The sequence below is a fragment of the Cyanistes caeruleus genome, chromosome 4 (genome assembly GCF_971803275.1).
Source record: "Cyanistes caeruleus chromosome 4, bCyaCae1.hap1.1, whole genome shotgun sequence".
Classification (NCBI taxonomy): Eukaryota; Metazoa; Chordata; class Aves; order Passeriformes; family Paridae; genus Cyanistes; species Cyanistes caeruleus.
In genome coordinates this window covers 28,520,039-28,545,869 of record NC_141704.1, presented here as the reverse complement: position 1 = coordinate 28,545,869, position 25,831 = coordinate 28,520,039, and the positions used below count along the sequence as shown (strand labels likewise).

Below are 25,831 nucleotides of genomic sequence, written 5' to 3'. Positions count from 1 at the left end.
GAACATGCATACTCTAAAATAATCAAATTCAAATCACTAGCAACTAATTTTGCTCAATAACTTACATATATCTTTTTTTGTTACTGTTTTACACTGCTCACAAAATAATGAGAAATACAAAGGCTGTAGATGAGGATATGAGTGAAACTCAAAAATAACTACTTCTGATGACCCCAAGATAAATGCAATATAACTAAAGAGCGCAGGGTGAAGGTAACAAGTGATTGCATTTAGATCCTCCCCACGTGAACGGGATTAATTCCATGCCTTGTAGATGTTCATTTGTGTCCAACTTATCCTATGAGGAAATTAAAACACAGGGTAGTTTGCTGTATACTCTGATTACCATGTTAAGACAATTTCACTGTTTCTCTTGCAACTATGCTTCTTCCCTTCTCAGAGAGGACAACATCCCTAAAGCATGGGCACTTCAGCCCAGCCCCAGCACCAAGGACCTCATGCCTCACTGAGGAACGTCCCTCTAAGCAGGAGGCTCCCCCTACCTATGTCATCTTGCCATACCAGTAATTACAGAATCATGGAATGGTTTGGGTTGGAAGGGACATTAAAGATCACCTAGTTCCAACCCCCCTGCCATGTCCAAGGACACTTTCCACTAAACCAGGCTGCTCAAAGCTCTATTCAACCTGGCCTTGAACACTGCGTGGATGGGACATCCAAAGCTTCTCTGGGCAACCTGTTCCAGTTCCTCACCACCCTTCACAGTTAAGTATTTCCTCCTTATATTTAATCTGGATCTACTCTCTTTCAGTTTAGAGCCATTACCCCTTGTCCTGTCACTCCATGCCCTTGTAAACAGTAATGCTAGCAAGTACTGAAATTCAAATAAACTGTCTTAGGCTAAAGTTCAAGGTATTAGAAATAATATGTGCTTGGGGCTTTGGTGTGAACTCTTCCATAAGCTCCTATGTGTGGCTTTCTTCAAAACATCTGATGGCATCATTAGCTTTCCATATGTGTACCCCATCACAGTTAAAGCTAAAAACCAGTTTCCCTTTGGACAATGCAACAGAAACCATCTCTTTCCAAACCTGCTTTGCTTCACAAACTCCCTGTCAGAGGTAGTTCTTTGCATCAATGCTTCTTTGTGTGGAAGAGGGTGGAAAGGCTCCAGTTACATTCCCACCATTTTCCATGCAAAGAAGCTTCAGAGAAGCTTCCTCATGGCCATGTGGGAGCTGAATCTGCAGCACACCCTTTGGATGGTGCTCAGGGCTGGTGGCAGGTTGAAGCTCATCCCAACCTGCTCTCTCCAAAAAAAAAGCTGGCGGTCAAGGCATCCCTATCCTTAAGTCAACCCCTAATAAAATTCACAGTGGGGGGAGAGAAAAGGGTACGTGAAACACAAGTACAGCAAGCCCCAACCAAATATTAAGGGTTTCTCTCCTTCACTTGTTCAGTCTTTGTACAGACAAAAGACAGAGTTAAGCCAGGCACATGACTAAGGGTTTCCAGTACCAGGGGTTTCCTAATGCTATTTGCCTAATCAAAAAGTCAACAAGCTCCATCGTGGATTTTTATCCGTAGGACAACACTGAGGAAAGAAACCACAAGTCTTCATTTCCTTTCTCCCATGTTTTTCAAATAGCATCTGTTTGCTCACCGCAGACAAAACATAACACAGGCTTCTTCTCTCCCTTTAAACTCAAGATTAAGATACTTATATAGTCTTTAATATTGAGAAACAAATGACCAAAACGTTTCTTCCAAACCCAAGCAGCATTTTTCTTCCCCATCACCCAGACACAACATGGTCACACAACAGTCACACGGGCTCTGTAATCTCCTTCCCAGAAGCTCCCTCCCAGCAATGCCACTTCTCCTCCTCACAACAAAGTTAGGTCAGGATTAAAGGAGGGGAGGGAATGTCTGAAATACAAAAGGTCTTTTACTGGCCACATCAACTACAATATGTGAGAAGGAAATGATAAAAGCCAAAGGAAGATTTTCAGCTTCCCAGCAAAAAGTAGCCATTAAAAGCAGTCATCAAGGCCAGGTGCCAAGCTAAACCACACACAGGGTGACAGCCAGCCCTACCACTTGTCACTTGGTAAAATCACTGCCTCTGGGCTAATACCTCAAACAAGCACTTAAAGACATCTTGCTGTCCAAATCACACTGGGAGGAGATGAGCAGGATGAAGTGCCGGCCACCCCCAATGGTCACAAATGATGCAATCTATTTCTAGCAGATATGGCATCACTGCAACCAGCATTACTGCTTGACTTGAGAAGGGCAGCAAAAGAAAAAGCTTCTTCCTCCCTAAAGCACTCTTTTCCTCTTCCCATGGCCTTTCTCCTGAAAAAAATGTGAAGTGATAAAGTGAAAATGAGACTAATAAAAAGCTGTGCCTTCTTGGCACAAATAAAAAGAAATTTTAAAAGCTTCCCAAAAAAAATGTTTCTTTAAAAAACCTAACCATATTCTACTTTCTCTTTGCAATGACAGCCATTACAGGAAAGATTTGTACACTTTCTTACCCAATTCTATAATTTGACTGCTATCACTGCACAGGCACCAATGGTACTGAATCTACATGGAGTCACACCCAGAAGGTTATTAAAAATACAAGTTTCACAACCCAGTGCTGAACACAACAGCTTTCCTGAATTATGGTCATTTCCTAAAATATGAGCTGGTACCACAGTGACAGCTGGGGCCAAATGCATGACCAACCCATGTCTATCCAAACCGCTTCAAAAGAGAGCAGCAGCAGCAAGAGATGACTGCAAAGCAGGGACACTCAGCCTGAATTTTGAATGCAAGCACAGGTTTATTATTAGGCTGTTCTTCTGAGTTACACAACCAATGCCTTGGCTACACTGGATAAAAATAAAAGCACAGTACTTTACAGATCACCTGCCTCTCTTGACGCGAGCTGCTGCCCATGCTCCGCAGTGAGGAGGAGCACCCAGCTGAAGGGAGGCACACAGAGAAGCCGTGTGGCTCCTTGCCAGGGGTCCCAGCCACAGCCCTGGGTGAGTGGGAGCAGGGACTGGGTCACACAGACGCCCAGCTGGCTCCCACTGCCACTTCCCACACTGCTGGCCCCTTCCAGAGGAAAGCAGAGTGATGGAGAGGTCTGAGGCAGGAACAGCACGACCACAAGCCAAGTTTGACCACTCTGCTCTCAGCAATGGGGAGAAAAACACTTCCCTCACTGCAACAGTGTGGGGCTGGGCCAAAAGAACATGGGGGAAGACCCAGAAGAGACCTAACAATGCCACTAGGACAAAAGATTATATTAAGGATTATATCTATTTGGAAGATATAAGAAAACTTAGTCATTGGTAGACAGAATTAATTTTCAATGTGTAAAATCTCAACTCCACTATGAAGCAAAGAGAAAAACTATGACTCTCCAGGAATCAGCAAGAGCAGCAAATCTGTTGTCTTTCTCAGATTCTCAGATTTATATATCAACAGCTACTCACACCACTCAGCACTTGCTGCCTCTCACCTTCCTTCTCTCCACTATGAGCAACTTCAATGACTCTTCCCTTGGCCCAAAGAATTTTTGAGTTAGTAATCTGAAAAACAGCAGCTACTGAAAAATAACAAACACAGTTAATGATAAAACATACTATGCCTGAAACAGAGCATTCAAGAATAGCTTCAGCAAAAAAACCTCAGACTTCAGATTACCTACTGAAAAAAACCCAAACCTTTACATACCAACTCAGGATATTCTATGAATCTACGATCATTATTTGTCTCCATTTAACATCCCTAAACAGCTCTTATTTATTTAGCAAGAGTTAACCAATCCAACTTGAGAGGTGCCTAATCCCATCACAATCTTCTTTCACATCATAATCACATACCTTGTATCCTTTTCCTAAATCTAGATATGCATTTCTCAAAGTCCATGGGCAACACTCAAGTCTTGGGACAAAATTATTGCCCAGGATGCCAAGGTACCCCACGACTGATACCTCCCACTGGAGTTTACTTCTGGCTTCTAATTTTGGTTCCCCTACAGTCTTCTTGTGTAACCTTGGGGGTACCACTTCAGCCCAAATTCATCAGTATACTGAAGCCCTCGCTTCAAATCATGCATATGAGTTGAAAATCAATGTAAGCATATTGATACAGTCGTGACTTGCTGAAGGTCAGAAAACAAACTGGTGACAGAGCTGGAAATAAAGCAGAGACCTCCTGATCTCAAGATCAATTCCTTTAACCTCCAGGCCACGTTTGCATGAATTATCGAGGGAAACAATTCATCTGCATGTGGTCTGAGTCATTTTAGTGATCAGGTAATGCGTCCCAGTTCTGTCATCATTACTTTTGATGGCTCTGGGCTCCAATTTCCACCCCCATGCCACTTGCCCAACAATTTCTGTCCTTGGGAAAAAGCAATCAAGTATGATAAGGATGACAATCATAATTAGCTTAAAATACAGGCCTGCTGGCATGTATTGAGAACACATTTTTATACAAAGAGCTAATGCAAAGGGAGCAAAACTAAAGCCATAGAAATTTTAGATTAATTGCCTATGGATATCCAAACCCAAATTATGAGAAATCATCATTTTAGGAAGTGGTAGGAATTCCCTTTACATAAATTACTCCTTTAAATATTTAAAATCCCACTTCAGCCTCACTAGAAATTAATGTTTAATAGCTGCTCTTCTATAACCTGACAGAAGTATTTGTAAAATGAATTTAGCCTGGTCAGCTCCATCGTGCTCTCAAAATATGGGCAAAAGAAGAGGGACAAAGACCAAACAAGCTAAGAAACAATCTGATTTGCTGAGCTACCTGTCACAAAGTAAATCACTTGCCAGAGAAGAAAGAAGAATAGACTCGAACGCTTGAAGGTGACTCTTTGTAACAGCAACCAGTTATGAATTATATCACATTAGCACCACTTCTGTGTTGTAGACATTTTCTTGTTCCAATATATTTGTCCATCTTCTGCCATTTTTCACAGCTAAGCAACTACTGGTGTGTTGGAAGGACGCCAGCTGTCAGTAATTCTGAGTAATTCTGTCAAACTGACACTTCACAAATCTGTAAGAGTCCGCATTTCTGATGATGAATTCCTCACTGCATGTGTGACAGGATAAATTACTGCCAGCAGTACCTACACAATGACTCCATGGGTCAGTGGGCTCACTGTAAAGAGAGACGGGCAAGGTGAAAAGCACTGCCACGGGATGACAACTGCCACCTTGGGGGATTTGAAGGGAAAGTTCTGTTTGTTTTCTGACCTTCACTGAAACCCCAGCTATCCCAATGCTGCGAGCACTATGACCATGCCCATTACATCAGTAATGTGTGATAAGAATTAAGCAGAGATAGGGGATACAGCTTTATCAAGGAAGCTTGAATAGCAACACTAGGTTCCTTTTCAGCCACACTGACAGAACCTCTCAGAGGACCAGTTTCAGGACAATGAGCCTGGGTAAAACAACTCTTTTCAAGAGTCTTAATGCTGCATTTAAATGGGTACTAATTTTTAATCCTCTTGTCCACCCTACTGACTCATGTATCAAGGATATAGATAAAGAGATTGATGTCACACTGATAAAACACAGATATCAAAGCATTATCACAATGAGCATTATTTATCATAGTAGAGCTGGGTACATGTATCTACAGCATAAGCCTGCCCTGAAAATTATCTAAACTTGCCCTAATTCATGTCTTTTCCAGCCCCCACCAACACATAAGCTTAGTACAAGTAGTAAATCTTGGTGAGTTTCCACTCCTTTGCCCTTCTCCCAGAATTTCAGTCTAAGTTACACATTGTCCCACGAGATGAGGAGGAAAAGACAGAGTGGGGTCAGCAAGCTGATGGATAAAAAAGGTTTTTTTAATCAACCCTTACTGAGCAGAGCTTGAGCGATTAATCTGTGCAAGTGCCCAACTCTTCCACCAGCTCCCTTGCTGAGTCTCTCCTGAAGGACTCATTAAACAGAGCAACGAAGTACCACCCTGGCAGGATGATTAAAGTCTCTGCATGAGGAACCCTCTGAGATCACTCAGTGTGCACCTAATAGGACTCAGAACCAACAGAGGTTTCTTTCCAATTGAGGAAAGAAAAGTGATGTGGATGTGGTGGAGTGGGGGGAGAAAAAGGGACAAAGATTTTCACTTGTTCTTTTAATGATTTCCAGTGCTATCAAAAGACACAGAGGAACATGTACAGCTGATACAAATCTCAGCAAATCCACTGACTTTGACAACACTACATGAATCTAAAGCAGCGGAGATTTTGGACCCGAAGTCTTAACAATTACAAATAAAACAGTACCACCCTAAATTCTGGTGCCCATTTAAAAACCCAGTGACTGCCCCTGACAAAATTGAAAATACTCACTTAGGTTTCTACTTGCCTAGGCAAAAATGAGCTTTTCTCAAACTGAATAGAAAGAACTACATGCTGCTTAAAATAACAGCAACCACTGCCTGCTGCCTCCACTCCTACAGTTACCTTTCATTACTGGAAGCAAGCAGTCATTGTGCTGCGCTGAAGTTTTCTGGACAAAGCAAAACAAAAAAAAAAAGAAAAAGAAACAGTCATCATATAAGAACAAGATGTTTAAAACAAAACAAAAAATATTGAGCTATTTTAAGTTAAATATTAGTCACACAGATTCCATCAAAATTGTTACTGACTCATTATTACTAATATAGGATAATAATGTACTATGGACAGAAGACAAAATGTGTCCTTTTCTAAAAATGTAACTTATATAAATCCATATATAATTTATTTGAAAGACTATGAAACCACAATTGCAGGGAAGACGTATAATACAAAAAAAGATAATACAATTTTTTTTGAAAATCCCACAAACTCCTGAAACATCTGGTTATTTCCAAAACAGGACTCCCATAGTAAATGAAAAGCCACTGAAAATAGCACAAAGACCCCCAAATAGCACTGAAAACATGACAGAAGTAAAGCCTCACAGGAATGTGTTGTAAAATGTCTAACTACAGCTTCCCTAAATAACTCAGCCACACGTGGAGGATATAAATCATATTTCTAACAGGACAGAGCATCACGAGCAAGTGTAAATCAATAGGGCTGCACATGTACAAGCGAATGCTAAAAGCGTTAGAGCAAAACCCTCTGTGCTGAGGGAGACCTTGCAGCTGCTCCAGGAAAACACTGGCACAAGCAAATCCATGGAGTAAGGAGTGGAGTGTGGTGGAACAGTATTTTGACAGCGCAGGGAAGCTGCCAGCACTGAAATCCCCACAGAAACACCGTGCCTTAGATTTCTGGGGTGAACAGGGAAGGATCTGGAGCCAGCAACCCACGTCACAGCCAGCTCTGGCCATCGAACTGGAGACTGAGCCACAAGGTAGCTGCACTTCCAGCACAGCAGGAAAAGTTTGGGCTTGTTCCCACATGGAGTCTTGATCCAAGACTCAAAAAAAAGGGGAGTGATGTCACTGTGGTTGTATTTAACATGGGCCACATCGACCACATATACTGTCAAAACTGAGCTAGGTTAAGGCCATACACGAACAACCATATTTAAGTAGAAATGATTAAAGGCATCCTTACGATTCAAAAGCATATATAGAAAATCTGAATCTTGGACTAGTTCCTCCCAAACTGACACTAAAAAAAAGTGAAAACTATTATTTTCATTTTTTTAGCTGCACATTCTCCTGCAGCCTATGCAACCCAGCTTGGACATGCGGAAGGTCTAAACTGGAACATACTACAGCTTTAAACTAGAATAGATTTAAAAACATGTTCAATGGGTGGGGTTTTGTCTCCTCTCCTGATTCAGGGCATAAAACAGACAAATACTGACATTTCTTTCTCTGTGAAATAAAAATAAAACAAATGACAGCACAAGAAACTGGAACTTTAAAATTACAGACCAATTTTCTAAACCTAAACCAAAAAAACTACCTGGATTAAAATATTTGATTTTTCTAATTTAATTTATGTTGTTAAAATCTGACACTAGAATAGCACAAGCGATGAAATGGAAAGATACAACACTCTGCCCTTTGCACATGAACTGAATATAAGAAATAGAAGTAACATCGAAAACTGGATCACAAAAGATGCAAAGTACTAACAGAAGAAATACTCTCTACAGTAGTTTTATTTTTAAAAAATCAACAATTATGGTATTTAAAATATTGCAGTTTGCAAACCCGAAGTGTAACTTCAACTACTACACCAGGAGTCTGGGATGAAGACGGGATACACAAGAGATCCCTTTCTTCACTTACACTGCCAGAAGGAAGGAAGGTCAAAGGTAAGCAGGGAAAAGGGGAGAGAGGAAAACCCCTAGCTGATGCATCAAACTACAGCTACAGCTGGGAGCCAGGACTGTGGTAAGTGGTGAAGAAGCCTTTAGGCAGCAAAATGAAGGACATGAATCGAGATACCACACAGCAAAGGTAGGTAAGGACACTTCCCAGGAACACACAGGGATCAAAGAAAGGGCAAGTGCTCTCAGACTGGCTGGATCAGAAGCACTGAATGGAGCCAGAAGTAAAAAGAACCATGAAAAAAGCAGCTGTCATTAAGGAGGAATGACAAGACATGTTGGGACAAAAACACTGGAGGAAGCACAGGCTGGATTCACTGATGAAAAGAGGACAGGCAGCGGATACCGGCAGAGCGACGCTGCCAGAGTACAAAGCCAGAAGCAGTCTGGGAAACCTGATAGCATAGAGCAGGGCAGAGGCTAAAAAGGAGAAATAAAGGAGAAAGCTTTAGCAATCAAAATGACCTTTGAAAACAAAGCTTTCTGAGAAAGAAAAAATCAAGTGGAAGATGCGGACACACATCATCTCAGTGCCGTAATTCAGGGTAGGAAACCTACACAAGAATACACAGCAAAGGAAAAACTTGGAATAGGAATATAAAATGTGCTATAGAAGATAATTAATCCATCTGAGCATCTCACATCTTGCTGTGGCCCCATTTATGTTTCTACAGAAAGTATCCAATTAAACATCTGGTGCTTGGCTGAATACAAAAGAGAAAATTATGTCCTAACACCCACCATAGTTTTCCAGTGGTAACTGCATCATTACCATAACCAGCCTAAGCTTTACATATTTAACATGAGAAGTCACTGTGAAGAACAATAGCAGACCATTTCTCTTCAACTTTTGACTTCGAATAATTTCTTTTATACAGTTTAATTTCACTTTGACAGAAGGAAGACTATACCTGGTCAGACCAAAGAATAGAATTTTTTTCTCCTTTTAATCAAGAAGTCAATTCTAGGATAAAAACACCCTGCACACCACGCATATACTAATTCATTACACGCTCTTGTTCATATGTTCATCTAGTCAAGTCTCTTTCAAAGAGATCTGCCCAGATCTCTCTCAAATCAGGCTGTGCCAGCCCTGGTCCCAGACTACCCATCTTCAATAATGTTACTTAACAACTCAAGAACTCACTCTGTGCTCACACTGACTGCCTACTTTGCTTATCACAAATCTACTTCCTAGTTTCTAGATAAATCGCCTCTTTCCTCTGTGGCTAATTATTTTCCAGAACAGTTTCTTTTAAAGGAAGGCTTTGGTTTTGAAAATTCAAGTTAGTTACAGCCTCCAGGTCAATTTTATTTACCATTATGTTAACTTTCTCAGGTTATTCTTTGCAGATGAAAGGAAGCCTTGCAGAACCTGAGCACAGCTCACACCCTTCAGGCGTTGGCACATGGCTGGGGTGCAGCCTCGCTCTGACCAGTATGCTCAAAGAAACCTAATTTTGAAAATACAACAGTACTTTACCTAGGAGAAATAACATGATAATTAGAGAAACAGCTGCTTGGACACTCACTAAAATGGAAATCGCTTTTCCAGTCTTGATGGCAGAACTACAGTGAAAACATTTGTTTTCTTTCTCTAAATTGCCAATGATAATAGACGCAGATTCTTAATAATAAATCCTATCTAGCCACACCCAGAATCAGGCCCCATCAAGATCACTTCTGATGTAGTTTTCATAAGAAATGTGTAAAACCAGGTTTTCAAGCCCTGCTGGGCACAGAGCATTCCCCATCCCTCATCACACTGGAGAAGCTAAGCTGGCTTTCCTTTACAGCTTCCATAGCTGCCACCTTACTTCAGTTCTTCCCCTCTTTTTATGTTCCTCCAGTCAAGCTCTTTTGTACTTCTCACCTTTCCAGCACCAACCTCATCATCCAACACAAATAACACAAGGAAGGGAGGCAAAGGGCTTCCGTATGGAAACCGAGATCTCCCACTGGTGTGGTTCAGCATTTCTGCGTTGCCCCCTGGTTTTGGGGAACCCTCTTTGCACATACAGGGAGCTTGTTAGCCAAAAAGCAAAAACCACAGATCTGGAGGCCTTGCACCCCACAGGGGACCTGCACCTCTGACAGGACCCTTTTTTCCCCCCTGCAGCCTCTGGCCACCCAGTGCAGAGGAGAGGGAGCGCTGCCAGTCCTGCCAGATCTCTGCCAGTGGTCAGCAGGATGCCTTCATCAGGAGAGAGCCGGGTGAGCCCTGATGGTCAGCCTACCTGCTGGAATTACAGCAAGGGCTTCAGTGCACTCTATTAACAAATTAAACCCTGTCCTGAATGCCACCACGGCTTAGCCTCTCTGTTCCACTTACATTAATGACATTGTTGTGCTTTTGGGTGGAGCTCTTTGAAATACTCATCAACCATTTCCACATGCAGGGATGGGGAGGGGAGGTGGCGTACATCCTCTGGAAAAATCACTATTTCAATTTTGAATTTGATTTTTAATACATCCATTAAAAAAAATACTCACCTTACAATGATAAAGAATAACAAATGTAAACTTCTGTGTGCTTATGTATTTAAAGGACTGTTGACCACATCCCTCCACATTAAAGAGCTGCTTAAACTGCAGCAAACTGTTAGAAACTAATCAGTTCTACAAGACACCAATTCATTACACTGGCTAAAAAACAAACACTAATCTCTGATGGCTATCTGGTGAGGATGTAAACTTCATTAATTTCATGTTTTGCTTACGTCTTGCATAAAATGAAATAGTGATTGTCTCGCCACTTAATACAATGTAAAGATGGTATGAGTGTATTGGAGAAAAATAAAAGTATGTATTACAGAACTAATCAAATGCCAAGTAAAGCCAGACTAATCACTTTTTTAGGTTGCATTTGTGTGGATTTTTTTTTTCCCTCAAAGAACCAAAGCAGCACGGAGGGCCTGCTAAATGGGAGGAATAACACAGGCATTAACGTGCGCACACTCAACTACTTTTATTTCCAATTTGCTTTATTTTTAAAATGAGGGATACTCCAGTTTGAGGAAGTGGTTAAGACCAGGCTATGGCTGTGATTTTGAAGTACAGCTGCAGGGGACACAGCCATTGTTTGCTCAGGGAAAGGGAAGATATTACACAGAAAGGATTTAATTTCTCCAAAAAGATTTTCTCATCACTTTATACATGCTTCTGCAATTTAACCTTCGCCATCTGGTTCAAGCAGTTTCCCAGGCTCTGTTAACCTTACTTTTGGGGTGAAAGGAAGCAGGAGTCATTACTGTTTACTGTGCTTACTGCGTTTCTGCAGCAGAGATTTTAATTAGGGGGGCATAAGGAAAAGTGTAAGGAAATAAATTGCTGTGTGGTCCATGAAACAGAGTCAATCTTAGCAACCTTTCCCAATGAGACTCTGAGGCTGACTTTCTCCTCTGGGTGAAATATTAAAATTGACTTTATTCCCACACGCCTGCCAATTTGGACACTGCACTTGCTGACACAAAAGCTTAAAAAGAATATGCTAGTTAATTAGATTAATTATAATGATTTTGAAAACATAGCTTAGAAAGGAGGTTGAACATACTTCCACTTGAGGGATTTGCTATTTCTCTGCAAAACCAGGCAATTTCTAAACTTCCCAAGCACAGCGCTTTGCAGCTGTGAAGTGCTGCAACAGAGGCTTCAGGGATATGAGGACATCACACAAATAACTAGAATACTCTCCTTCCTGTGACTTTGATATTTTTGCTACAACATGAGGGCTGGAATACTAAAGTCACTTTGTTCTGGCATTTTACTGTGGTTTGATACTGGATGAATAAAATTTTAAGAGTCAATAACTCCAGATAGTTCAAATAAAAGAAAAATAAGATTTTTTTTTTCCGTAGCTAAAGTACTTGTTTGAGGTGAAAGATGAGACATAAAACAAGATATCCTGAAACTATTAGAAAAGGCAGAACAACCATTGGTTAGTTTCCTGCAACTGAACAACTTTGCCTTACCAAACTACATACGTGTTGTAGGGCTACATTCACAAATGTACCTGAGGGTACCTTTTGCTCTTACTGCTTGTTTTGGGAGAGAGGGTCATCTTTGACAGATCAGGGCAGTGATTGAAAAATTCAAACTGCGAAGATGGCAATTGCTAGGTGATTTTATTTTTTTCCCCACAAGAAAAGGAAGTCACCTTCACCTGGGCTTTTAAAGGTCTTGTATAGACAGGGTCAAGAAAAGATTGGTTAAGGCACTGTGGGTGTCACTTTCCCCAGAGCAAGAAAAGCTCCTTTGATATCACTTACTACATACAGTACCTTGATATGATGTTGAATGATGGCAACTGATGGTGTGCTTGCACTGCACAGCTGACAGATATATAATGCTCTTTTCCTCAAATATAAATAAAATGTCTCCTTCCTCACCAGCTATTGCTGCCCTGGCAAAGCAGCCCCTGGATAACAAAGCTTCCCTGAATGTGCCCACCTGATTGCTTCAGCTCAGTCTCTCAGACAACGGGTGGTGATGCTCAGGCTTTCATTTCATCCTTCATCTGTCACCCTTTTTGTGGCTTGGCAAGTATGACTGGTCTCTCAGGTAGGTTCAGAGCCACGTTTCCATAAAATGCAGCACAGGCATGTAGCACGTGACAGATAAAGACCTACCTTGCCTAACACACATCGCAAAAGAGATTTAGATTCCCCCCAAAAATCCTTTACAGCTGCCTTGGAGCCTAGCACGAAGTCAGCAAATCTCCAACAACTGGCACACTCTGCTTTCTCAAGTACAAACTACTTTTTTCTAGAAAGAAAAGACACTTCTTAAAATTTATAATTAATCTGTACTCTTGAAAGCAATTCTGCTGCTGCCTTTGTCAGGAAGCAAAGTTACCCAGCAGTTTTCTGAAAATAAGCTTTTTACAGCTCCTAACTGGGGCACAGAGCAGGAGTTGTTACAGCTGAGGAATACTGGTAAATCCACAGAGGATGTTTCCACAGAACATCACAGAATTAGCTATGTAAACCAAAAGGTGGATTTCCTCAACACAAAAACAAGGAAATTGATAAACATTCACAAGACCCACTTCAAATAATTGAGTGCTTATTCAACATATTCCAGTAGTGTTTTGTTGTGTGTTGTCTTGGTTTTGTTCAAAATGTACACGTTTTATGGTCTTAAATATGCCCATATATTTTTGACATTAGGAGTACTATGGAAACAAATATAACATTAAACAAAATTGTGAGCAGATTTTTCTCTTTCTTCTTCCTATATGGCAAAATAACAAGTATCTTCATTACAAAGCCATTTTCCTGTGACAAGGCTTTCCAGTTTCTCTGCATTAGTTTCTTCAGAAGTTTTCCATCCCTCTTTCTAGAAATGCAGCAATTATTAAGAAATTTTGACATCACTTTTCTCTATGCTTTTCTCTCCTATACTTCTATTAAGAGTTGTTTTGAATCTTATAGCTGGGTTATTCACACCTCTCCTTAGCCACTGCCCCCTGCAATACCTTGGGTGAAAGGCAGAGTAGCATAGGACAGATAACATAACACAACACAAGGGTGACAGAGGACACCCCAAGTACCACGGCATTTACAATGCCTTGCTGAAGCATTCAACAGGAAAGAAAGGACCATAGTTCAGCACTAGGATGGAAAACCAACTAGTTTGAAGGAAAATGCTTCTCTCTCACTTGTCTCTGAGAAACAAGGAAGGGAAGGCTCACATCAGCAAGGAGCCCCAAGCAATCTTGCTCTCAAGGTCACGGTGAGTAAACAACCTACAAAAAGGCACCCTGAGCTGTCACCTACAAGTGATCAGGCAGTCACTGTAGTTTTCTCCACTAGACTGACATGAACTATATACACAGAAAGAGATCTCTAGTACAGATGCTTTGATCCAGTTTATCCTCAGTGGATTTCTGAGACCATTCCCTTTTCACAACATCCCAAACAACTCCTTTTGTTCCACCAGCATCTCACCAGAATATTTGAAAAAAAACCCCTGTAACTTCCAGGGAAGGTGGATTAAAGGCAACAAACCCTGCTCCTATCCCTGCCCTTACAGGGCACAGCGATGCTTGTACTTGTGCACTCAGACAAGCAGCAAAACACACAGCATTAAGCTCTTGAGTGGCTGTCAAAGATGATGCCTCCCTGAAACTTCTTTAAATGTATGCTGTGGTGTCATACAAGCCCTACAGCTACTGAAGGGATTCCATGCTAAGAGGCTTCAATAACATAAATGTTCAGAAAAATTCTACGAGTTTTAACACACCTATGTCTGCACCCAATGGCATGCCAACACAAAAGTGAGACAAAATGTCAGGTTAAAAGCAAGTTGAAGGGATCTTAGAGGATTCCATCATCAGCAAAACTTCATGGATACCTTCATGGACCTTTCTGAATGGTCTACATCTGGAACAAAAGCACAAATATGTCTTTAAAAGGCGAGCCTGACCCACAAGCTGCTCCAAGCAGGGCAGAGAGCAGCTGCAACAAGGCAGGCAACACCAGCCCTGATCCAGGCCATGTCCTCCACACCCATGCTTGGCTCAGACTGTGCCCCCAGGCACACTGCTCTGGTTTCCACTAGAACAGTTTATTTTCCTCACAGCAGCTATGTTTTGGATTTGTGTTGAAAACACTGTGAGTAACACTGGGATGTTTTCCTTATTGCTGAGCAGTGCTTACAGAGAGTCAAGGCCTTTTGTAGCTCTCACCCCACCCTGCCAGGTGGGTGGAACCTTCTGGGGTTCACCAGAAGCTGGGAGGAGTCACAGCCAGGAAAGATGCCCTGTTGGAGCCCTGCTTCATTTGCTGGGCTTTAAATCCAAGATGCTTTGTGGCCACATGGCCTAACCATGCAGGGGGTGAAATCAAAAGAAAAAGGTTTTTCACCCAGAGGGTGGTAGAGGCTTCCCAGGGAAGTGGTCACATCACCAAGCCTGTCTGAGTTCAAGAGGCATTTTGATAACACTCTCAGGCACATGGTGTGACTTGTGGGGTGGGTGTCCTGTGCAGGGTAAGGAGATGGCCTCAATGATCCTGATGGGTCCCATCTAACTCAGCATATCCCCTGATCAAACACTTTTAAGAGGTATAATCTGAACAGGTTACCAGACTATACAAGAGAACAGGGTTATGAAGTACCAGACTTTCAACATCAATGTAATCTAGATCCTTAAAAACAGTACCTTGGCTTTGTTTTCAAAGAACATAAAACCTACAGTAGAAAAAAAGAGCAAAACGGTTCTAACTGCAAAGAAAACCCTTGACATGGTGGGACACCACACAGATGCTTTGTGCTTCACTCTGGGCATCATGTTTTCTCACCCCATGGATTTGGTATCGATCCTCACTTCTGAATTGCTATAACTGAGGATGAGGCTCTCCAAAACCAGAGAACCGTGGAACTAGAAATGAACAGAGATATTGCTGTTTAACACTGGGGGACATTTGTTACGCAGTTCCCGGGACCTCCAAATCCAACAAAACCCATGAAAGACTGCACAGGACTCAGTTAGAAAAGCTTTACCTTGCCAGTTAATGTAGAACATATGTACAACTCCATAAGCAATCTTTGGAAATTTAATACTCAGAAACCACTCTGTAAAGATAAGGTTGAAGAAAAACAAAATCACTGTTGTTACAGCCCAGTTTTCACCTCAGCCAATCTACCCTCCAAGCCTCCTGTTCTCTAGGCAGTATTTTATTATACAGTGCACAAAGGGGAGGGGGAAAAAAGAAAAGTAAACCAAAAAAAAAGTGACCTCTTAAGTTACCAATTCATTCTACCTTTCCCTTACTCTACAACATATGACTGCTCTTTGAACATGTCCCTCAGCCTGAATTCTGCACACCCATTGCCCCAAAGAGCTGAAGGGCAATAGGGAAAAGAAAAAGGGAGCTCCTGGTGCCAGAAATTGAGCTATGAACCCATCAGAAAAAATAGAGGACACAGAAGAATAGGGTGCAGAATGTTACATAGATTCTGCTTTTGGCTCAGCAGCCCAAAAATGCCTCCTACATACAGCTACAATCAAACTTGTCTTTCCCGACTGAAATGACTAAGTAAAGGAACAACAAAGCACAATTTTTTGTTAAAACCACAGAAAAACTCTTTGTACTGTGAACTGCATTTAAAAATCATTCTCCCTAAAATTTGGCTACTGCACCAGAATAAATATTCTCAAGAGGACCTTTTCCCAGTCTCTGTGAACATGGAAGTTGTTCCAATACACCATGTCTGTCTATGAAATTTATAATAATTTGGGTGAGTTTTGAAAAGGTCTAGAGGACTGAGAAGAATATCTCCAATTCTTTTTCAAGAGGGCTCACACACTGAAGTTACTAAAGACTCACCCTTACAAAAAGCTAATAGATATATTATGAAGGGGTGTCTGAGGTTGAACATTTTAAATCAAGTGGATGTAATATGGACCATAAGTCAGTTGCATGATCCTAATTTATACTAATTAAAAGCTAAAAACATCAACACATGAAAGAAATATACAATGGAATTAAACTGATAAAAGTTTCTGAACCTAAACTTCACTGCTGTATATACTGTAGATCCTACACATCAACAAGCCTTAAGCTATTAGACTTAAACTTTTACGTGGATGAGCAGGAACATGTACCTTTGTTAGAAAAGGATGCATTTAAAGGCTGTCATTTTTTATTTCTTCCTCCACCTTCATGGCACTATTATCCAGAAAAATACAACCATTTAAATAATTAAATTCAAAATTTCAGGCACTGTTGTTTTGGGGTTTTTTTTGTTTTTTGGCTTTTTTTTTTTATAAATAGTAGATACAAAAGGTGAGATTAAAGTTCTACTAAATGTCAGGACAGTAACAGTGTAACCATAGTACATTATCCTGAGAAAGGTTACTTGAAAGTGTTAGCAGTGGAACAGATTTTGCTGCTGTTAAAGGTCACACACATTTTTTCTAATAGTTTCCACTGGAATAAGATAGGGCCATTTTGGTAACTGCTCTGCAACAGCAAAATGGATAGAACTGTGCACTGAATAAACAGTAAAAGCCTAGGAACAGTTGGGTATTTTTATCTAACTGGGCTATCATTTTGTGTATACACTGATATCATGTATTTACACAGCCAGCAAATTATACCTGTAATGGTTACAAAGCTACAGGATTAGTCACCAAAATCAATTCTATCGCTACCAATCTCAATAAAAATTAATGTCCCACATAAAAATACTTTATCTGCCACAGGGGATCAAAATAATTTCAACTTTACAGAACACTTGTTTATTCCTAAAATTTCCATGACTATTACCTTAGCCTGTTTATAAGAGGAATTAGTGCAGTTCCACAAAATTGATAATGTAAATCACCCAAGTGGCATCAAAGGACAGTGTGCTTCCCTCTCTGATTTTATAGCATCCTTGTTTTGATGGGTAGCACAACATTAGAGTTTAATCTTGCAAAGGCAAATTTTGCATAGGTTGTGACAGTGCAGAAGACTGATTTCCAGATAACTGTTTATACAGTAACATCAACCAGAAGCTCCAGCACAGAATGAGGGACCTGCTTTGCTGAAGAACATCCCCCAGTGAGGCAGGACCTGTCAGGAAAACATCCCAGAGCACACTCTCCGTGTCCTACAGAGGGGTTCTGTAACACTTCTCATCTGCCACTCCATGAAAAGCAGCTGATGGAGGGAGAGATGAAAGCTGAGCCCTTCCAAGGCAGAGTGACAGCTGTCAGTCACCGATTTTGAGGAACGGGTGCTCAACTTTGAGGACCTGGGCAGCTCAGCTCTCATTAAGCAGCAGAACTGCAGTTCCCCTTCACATTGAAGCCACAGTGACAAGGTCACTCGTCCTCCAGCCTTGTGATACAAGCCTCCCAAGACACTTGCTAATTAATACTGAGACTCCTGGAAATGGAGAATAAATTAAAAAGATGTGGTACAAATGTATTCTCCATCTGTGACTCTGACCACAAATCACTCCACAGAAGCTGGAAGTTTTTCCATGTGATTTTAATGAATAATAACTTGGTTGCTCTCAGCTTTACAGTGATCTCATAGCTAAAAACATTTCAAACAGACAACTCAGAGTCTTTCTCCTTTAGTGTCAAATATAACAGAAGTAGCCAAAAACCCACAAGATTTGCAAACCCATAAAATGGCATTTGGCTTTCAGCTATGGAACAAAAATAGAACCGAAGCACAGAGGTCTTCTATAGTCCCTGGAAGCTTCAATCAAGAAACAAACACGGGCTACAGCCTTTGCCCAGTTTTTGACAGATCTCTGATTCCAGCAAAAGTAAAATGGGTTGATGGTTATTGGGTTTGATCTTCTGTGTAAAACAAGCCTCTACTTTCACTACAGCTGTCTTTGCTCAACGACTTTCATCTAACATGGATAACATTATATAGAATCCCATCCAATTTAAATAAACACTGTGGGCAACTGAGGATTTATCACATCGTAGATAATCAGTTCCACTGCTTCACTGCATTCACTGTTAAAAATATCCTTTTTTCCCCTCCTGACTGAGTTTTGGTGGCTAACATGGAACCACAGGAAGTAAAGAATCCCCCCAGGAACAGAGATGCTCTCCTTATGGAGACAGTTATATACCCTAAAATCCAATGTTTTCTTTTTAATGAAGAAGCCAATATGTTTAGTTTAAGTTCTCATTATAAAAACATGTTTTCCTAAATTCTCTGGAGTTAATTCCCCGTACAGAGTGATCTGAAAATCTTGTTCTTAATTAAACAATGCTTCTGTTGTACTTTACATGCTTTCCTAATTATATCTTTCCCTTTTTTTTTTTCCTATAAGATCAATTGCTTTGATGTGTGAAGCAAAGCCAAAGATATAGTCAGAACATTTCACATAAGCACTCCACTTTCCCACGCTTTGAGCATCAATACTGCTATCTGGTTTTGAAAATTTTGTTCCAGACAAGAAGGAAATAATTTTTTTGTTTTACAAAAGATAGTCTCAGGATGAAAGTAACACTGTTAATCAGTAAATGTGAAAGTTAATTGGTTAATTAGCTAACTAGTAAAATATGAAAGAGTAGATTACTTTTTTGTGACCGATTTTCTGACAATGACAATTACAACAAAGCAATTATTTCATCACCAGCAGTTATTTATTACCTATATGAAGCAAAAGAGGAATCCATTCTCCCTTCAGAGACAGGCAGCTCCCAAAATAAGAGAAGCATAAACTTCAGCTGGCTGCAGCCAGTAAGTGGGGACATGCCAGGGTCTTCCTGATGGCAAGTGTACATGCCTTGAGAAGTATTGTTAGAAGCTTTCCCAGTGACTGACAGCTCCTACAAATAAGACAAAAGCTGGGACATGGACCACAGTGACCATCTAACCTGCCTGCCCACACAGGATCCTCCCCTGAATTCATTAACTTGGACCCAATCTCTGTCAGATGGAAAAACCCCTAAAACCCCCAAAAGACAGGAAGTTTCACACATTGTGTGCATTTCTTCCCAGCTGCCTCCTTAAAAGGATCTTCTAATGGTCTGAGATCTTTTCAGGGAAGGCTTCCCATCCCTTAACTCTGTATGGCCAGGGGATTCCACAATCTCTGCATAATCCACAGAACAACAAATGTTCTAGGTGGATTTTACCTCTTCACTTCATTCCCTGCACACAAGGGCTCCTGTCTCTTCACATTAAACTGTTTTGTTTCCTTCTGCTGTCTGAGTTTGGACATGTCCATGCCCAGTCTTTGATCAGTGGCTGTGAAATACCTCTCTGGCCAACGAATCCGGACCACAAAACTTGGAAACAAAACAGCAACAATAGTATTTCATCACTACTAAAATAGATAAAAGAGCCTAAGTGCACAAACGTACAAGTCTCAAGCATCACTCATAACATCATAAAATGATCTGGGGATTGGAAGGGACCTTTAAAAGTTATCTAGTCCAACTTCCCTACAATGACAAGGGACATCTTCAACCAGATCAGGATCCTCAGAGCTCTGTCCAACCTGACTTGAACGTTTCCAGGGATGGGGCATCCAGTATCTCTCTGGGCAACCTTTTCCAGTGTTTCATCACCCACACTACTTGTCCCCATCTTTCTTATTAGTCCTTACCCACTCTTTACAGACCATGGCTCAGCTACAGATCCAGTATAAGCTCGTGCAGAAATACAAGTGGTAACTGCAGCAGGAACAAATCCTCTCCAGCTTTGCTTTGTAGGGTGACAGCAACAACAATAAAAACCATGTGGATGCTTTAAAAACCCATCAAATCGCTGCAGTGCAATACATACAAATACCCACTGTACACTACAGGACTTCAATACCAGATAGCACTTCCAGCATATAATTTTTTGCTTTGTAAAGTAAAAGTAGCCTAATTTTGAAGACCACTGGGTCCCTGCTGCTCCTGCTGATGACAGCAATAATTCCCCAGCAGCAATGGGGAAGGAAGCTCTGTCACTGGCACACGCTGAACTACTTTGCCAGCAGGTGCCTAATTTAATGTGGTTTTATGCAGATCTGGACCTGAACAATATGGAACAACTTTCTGGATAAAAAAAAAAAAAACAGAAAAAAACATAGTAGTGTGGTCAATTTGGTTTTCAAGAATGGTTTTCATAATGTTCATGGAAACTGAATGAGCAAAAAGATATTGTAAAACCCTGTAGAGACTAACCTTTTATCTTAAAACTATCTTTGGAACTTCAATTCTATGTATATCAGACAGGATGGGGCAGGGGGTTTTTGCTTTTGCTTTTTTTTTTTCCTTTAAAATCTGACACTGAAGAGTACTCAAGGATTTATTGTTCAGGGCAAAGACAGGCCCTATCTTGCAGGCCCTTCTGCAAATTCCAATATAGAGAACTGAGACTGGGAAGACAAGGAGTAAAATTTAACGTCATATTCTTGTCTTCTGAGGGCTGCACCCTTTTCTAGGCACCAATTCTGCAAGCACTTAAATTGATGCTTATTTTCAGTCACACCAACCATCTCACTTCAATCAGTAGAAAGTATATAAGGCTAACATGCAGGGGGTTTTATTTACCTGAGGTTTTTTTGTGACAGTGGTGTGTTGATGTTTTTAGCTCAATTTCCATGTTTTCATTTTTACATTTACTAAGGATTAAGACATACAATTACTGAAATTGAGACAGGCATTCTTTATCCCACATCTGCTCTTAGACAGACACTTCTAAACCAGTGTCAGTGTTGCGGCAATTGGGACTACCGGAGATTTATACAGGAACTCACAGGGGCAGATTCTGCCCCTAAGCAAAGTAAGCAGTAACCTGAACTCCTGCAGCTTGTTGCCAGGTTGAGAATTAATAAACACACAGCTATCAAACTATCTCCTCCTGTTCTCCCACATTTAGTCCACAGGACAATTCTTTTCCTCCTTGGCACACACATTACCAGGGAGAAAAAGAACCTTTTAGTTTCAGTCCTATGGCTAAAGTGAGGGTGAACACTCAATGAAAAGCCATTTGTTCAAATGTGGCTGGAACTTTTTTTTAATGATCTCAAAAGAATGTTAAAATTTTGTGGCTAAACTGTCTAGACCAGGTTTGAGCTGTAAAAAATTCCATTTACTAGGGAAAATGCACTCAGCAGCAAGTCCACTCTCAAATAGGATACTCTCCCAAACTACAGGCACAAGAAAATAATTGTCAGTTTATGTTAGTTTTCACTTCTTCTATTTGTCCATTCCCTTAGACCATCTGTACAGCATCTTGCCTGTTCTTGCCAGATTTGTTATTGAAAGCCTGATCACAAATGACATCAGCTCAAATGAAGTTTCATCCCTACTACTGGCTCTCTCCCCAGATGCCTTGTTCCTAAACAAGGATATATTCAACTATGGTGTTTCCCAGGGACCTCACCGGTCTCTAGAAAAGGCTCCAGGCATGGTACTGCTATTGCCTTTTAGTGCTGGGTATGTTATCACGCCACTTCTCCAAAAACCCAACAAAATCAGCTATGCAGGTAATTAGAAACTCACAGATACTAGGTTTCAAACAACACATGTATCTTTCCTCCCTGTGTACACCCAGCCCCAGGTCTTGGAGCCTCCAGACACACAGAGGGTACTTGCAAAGAATTTAGCAGCACCAAGAAAAAACTATTCAATGGTCCCAGTCCCTGACTTGTTTGCAGTGACACAGTCTCAGGCTTCTCCTCTCAAAGATCAGTTTCCTAAGGGATGGAAATTGCCAATTCTTATCAACTCTGAAGACAGGCAGTGGAAAAAAATCCCATACTCCTAAGCTATAAGCTTCTTCTGTACCAACCTTAAGACATTATTTCTGTACAGACATAGCCCTAGCTATGCATGTTTCAATTCCTGTTAACTTTAGAGCAACTTTGAACCAAACATGACATAGGAATCTCCCACGTCACCTAGTTCCTAGAGCTCTTGGGAACATAAGCAGCAGAGAAGAGTGACTACCAATGTTCCCCACAAGGAAAAGGTTGCCACGTGTCTTAGTCCTCCTTATAAAGCAGAAATTCAACATTGCACGGAGGGAATGTTGACAGGGAAGATGAAAGGAGGAAGTTAAGAGGCAGAGCTCCTAGCATAAAATCCACAGCTGCACCAGTAAGCTTCCCCGTGACGGTGCTGGTATCAGGTGAGTGCATTCTGCTGTTCCAAAAGGCTTTTTATACATCTGAATAGAAGGGACAAAGAGGATTTGACTACAAACAGAGCTGTCCTGAGCTAGAAACTGTACCAGTAAAGGTCTTAGACTCTGTATGACAGAGAATTAAAGTACACACCTGATTGCACACATCAGCATCAACTGCTATTGAGTGGAGACCTTCCATGTGCTATTCCTGGGCACTGGTGACTATAAAGACCTGCCAAAGAACATGTCTATTGTTCAGTGCCTTGCAGGGCTGCTCAGATAACAGATGTCTAGCCATAAGTAGCAGCACTGTCTTTGAAACAGAAAATACCCTCACAGAGATCAGCAGCTTTCCAAGTTCCTTAAATTACTTCTAAATCTATTTATACACAGTACAGCAGATTTTTTTATTTTTTTAATTAAGATAGCCATCTGAGCCTTGCAGGAGATCTCAGTGCTGTGTGCTACCAGTACAAAACCAGAAGCATGACAAATAATTGTCATCAAAGCATAAAGGTCAGGGCAATCCCAAGCACAAATGCAGGCTAACTGGAAAATGGATAAAGAGCAGCCCTGAGAAGGCCTTGGGGATGTCGGTGGATGAGAAGCTCAACATGAGCTGCTATGTGCACTTACAGCCAGAAAGCCCAGCATGTCCTGGGATGCACCAAAAGCAGCAAGGGCAGCAGGGTGAGACAGGGGACTCTGCCTCTCTGTTCTGGTGAGACCCCACCTGGAGTGCTGCATCCAGCTCTGCGGCCCCCAGAGTAAGAAGGATGTGGACCTGTTGGAACAAGCCCAGAGGGCCATAAAGATGATCAGAGGGCTGGAGCAGCTCTCCCATGAGGACAGGCTGGGAGAGCTGAGGCTGTTCAGCCTAAAGAACAGAAGGATCCAGGGAGAACTTACAGCACTTTCCACTGCCTAAAGGGGACCTGCAAGTAAGCTCGTCCTTTTACAAGGACATGTGATGGGACAAGGGGAAATGGATTTCATTTGAAAGAGAGTGAATTTAGATTAGATTTGAGGAAGAAATTCTGTCCTTTCATTTGTTTTCTCTTCAACTTCGTCCTGTTACACACCTATGGCTGGGTAAACTAAATACAGTGCTTCCCCCTCCTTCCTCCCAGTGCTCAGGGATTCAGACTGCAGCAGCAGTAGATAAATCTTGCAGCTGCCTCGTTGGCAGATGACTGGATCCTGCCTCCGCCTCCAGCTTCCCTCCTCCTGGAGGCAGCTGCTCTTGGTGACAGGCCTGCTGCCACTGCCCTGGGGCTGCAGATAAGCTCAGGTGGGTGGCAGGAGCCCCTGCACAGCCCAGATGCTCCTCATTCCACATCTGCCAGGGAGCCACAGGAGCCAGCCATGCAGAGCCAGGAATTTGGAAGGCGACTCAGGCATCCCACCCCATGGACCATGAGGAAGTGCTGCAGGCCTCACTTCTGTGAAAAATATGTTGCAACATGGTTTGATCTTAAATGTAACATCATTTTCCCCCCCTTCCTCCATCTACACCATAAGCAGAGACTGTAAAATGAAAATAAAATTGAGGACTGGCATCTCGAGGCACCTCTGTCAGTTGTCATCATGGGATTGCTTGCACTGGAGGCAGAATAAAGGACACAGAACAGCAGATACACACTTTGGCCTCCTTTTGGGCTAAGCAGCAACTGAAGAATAAAACTCAATGTACACACACAAAAACCAGCTAACATTAAATTCTAGATTTATTATAATAATTAGGATTTAATCTTCTGCTTCTACCCTACATGCTCATGTCATCTCGCATGTGGCTAACGGAAAAGGATTGCCCAAAACAAAGATGCCAATATTTCCATACTCTGGAGGTTCTGCAGTGATTAGAAAAAAAAATATATATTTTTTTAATTATTATTTTTTTTTATTTCAGTACCTGGTGAGTGTATGCTTTTCCTCAACAGTTACAATACACATGCATGAACCAGGATGACTAGGGATTATCCTCAGCTATCTGAAAGGACCATACTGCTTTGCTACTCTTCAGCTCTACCAGCTCATTACAACAAGACAGTAAATGCTACTTATCAAGATCAGAATATGTTAAAAATGTTCTGAAATCCCTTAGGCTCACTTAGAAGAAGAAAAGTGTCAAGAAGCAGACTGTGGGGCAGTCACTTAAGGAACACAGATTTACAAAAGAACCTCAATGAAATGAGGTTCCATGAATGGACTTTTTCAATTATCTAGTCTCTATTTAGCCACCAATATAAAATCTGAACATTTGGAATAGAGAAGGAAGAAAGAAAGAAGAGAACCTCAAATCCTGGGGCTGAAATCCTGAAATAAAGAATGAATGCCTAAAACCTTCTTTAAAAATGTTTCCTTCATATGTCACATTTCCATACTTGCTACATGGGAAGGGTTCCTTAGATGAACTCTAAGCAGTCTCTGAGAATCATTCACTAGAAGAGAGACAAGTATCTTGAATAGTCTTTTTGCAAGTTGAAGAGAGTCTCTTGTCTCATGTTTTTGAACAACATTCTAAACCAAATGTACAAGAGCTGTCTCAGAAACAAGTAACATCTCACACGAATGTAGGCTTAACAAATTCAGAGTCAACAAAAACTTCTTTATATAAATTTTGTGGGCTGAAGGCTGTTAGCAACTTTCTAAAAAGTTTTGGAAAAGAAAGGAAGTTTTAATGCAATAAAATTCAAAACTTAAACCAGCAGATTCTGCAAGGACTACTCTAATGTTTAATAAACTGTGCACTTAGAAAAGTGTCAATAAGTCAACGACACAGTGTGAACCTCAAATAAATCAGCTATTGATTTCAAGACAATTCAATTTAGGCAAAGCAAACAAAAAATGCTACTGCAACTGAAAGTCATCTATCTTTATTCCACAGACACTTGGACTTCTGAAGGTCAGGTATGTGTGGAGGAGAAGTGCTGCTCAGGTTATAAAGGAGCTGAAGAACAGTTTGAGGCA

At 41.2% G+C, this 25,831-nt stretch overlaps 1 protein-coding gene across 6 annotated transcripts in view; it reads right to left on the bottom strand.

The window, feature by feature from the left end:
- The window catches only part of CHST11 (carbohydrate sulfotransferase 11), a 164,115-nt gene that overhangs the window by 111,872 nt on the left and 26,412 nt on the right, over nt 1–25,831 (bottom strand). Inside the window, exons 1-2 of one of the 6 annotated variants that reach the window (XM_086887195.1) lie at nt 6,464–6,505; nt 3,482–3,568 (exon numbers count right to left, since the gene is read on the bottom strand). The exons of 3 other annotated variants lie outside the window; for them this stretch is intronic. In XM_086887195.1, the coding sequence (XP_086743321.1) occupies nt 3,482–3,568; nt 6,464–6,470 (94 nt within the window). In that variant the 5' untranslated portion in view covers nt 6,471–6,505. Of the gene's footprint in view, nt 1–3,481; nt 3,569–6,349; nt 6,510–25,831 lie in introns of those variants that run through there. 2 more of the 6 variants (XM_086887196.1, XM_086887197.1) reach the window with 2 other exon arrangements.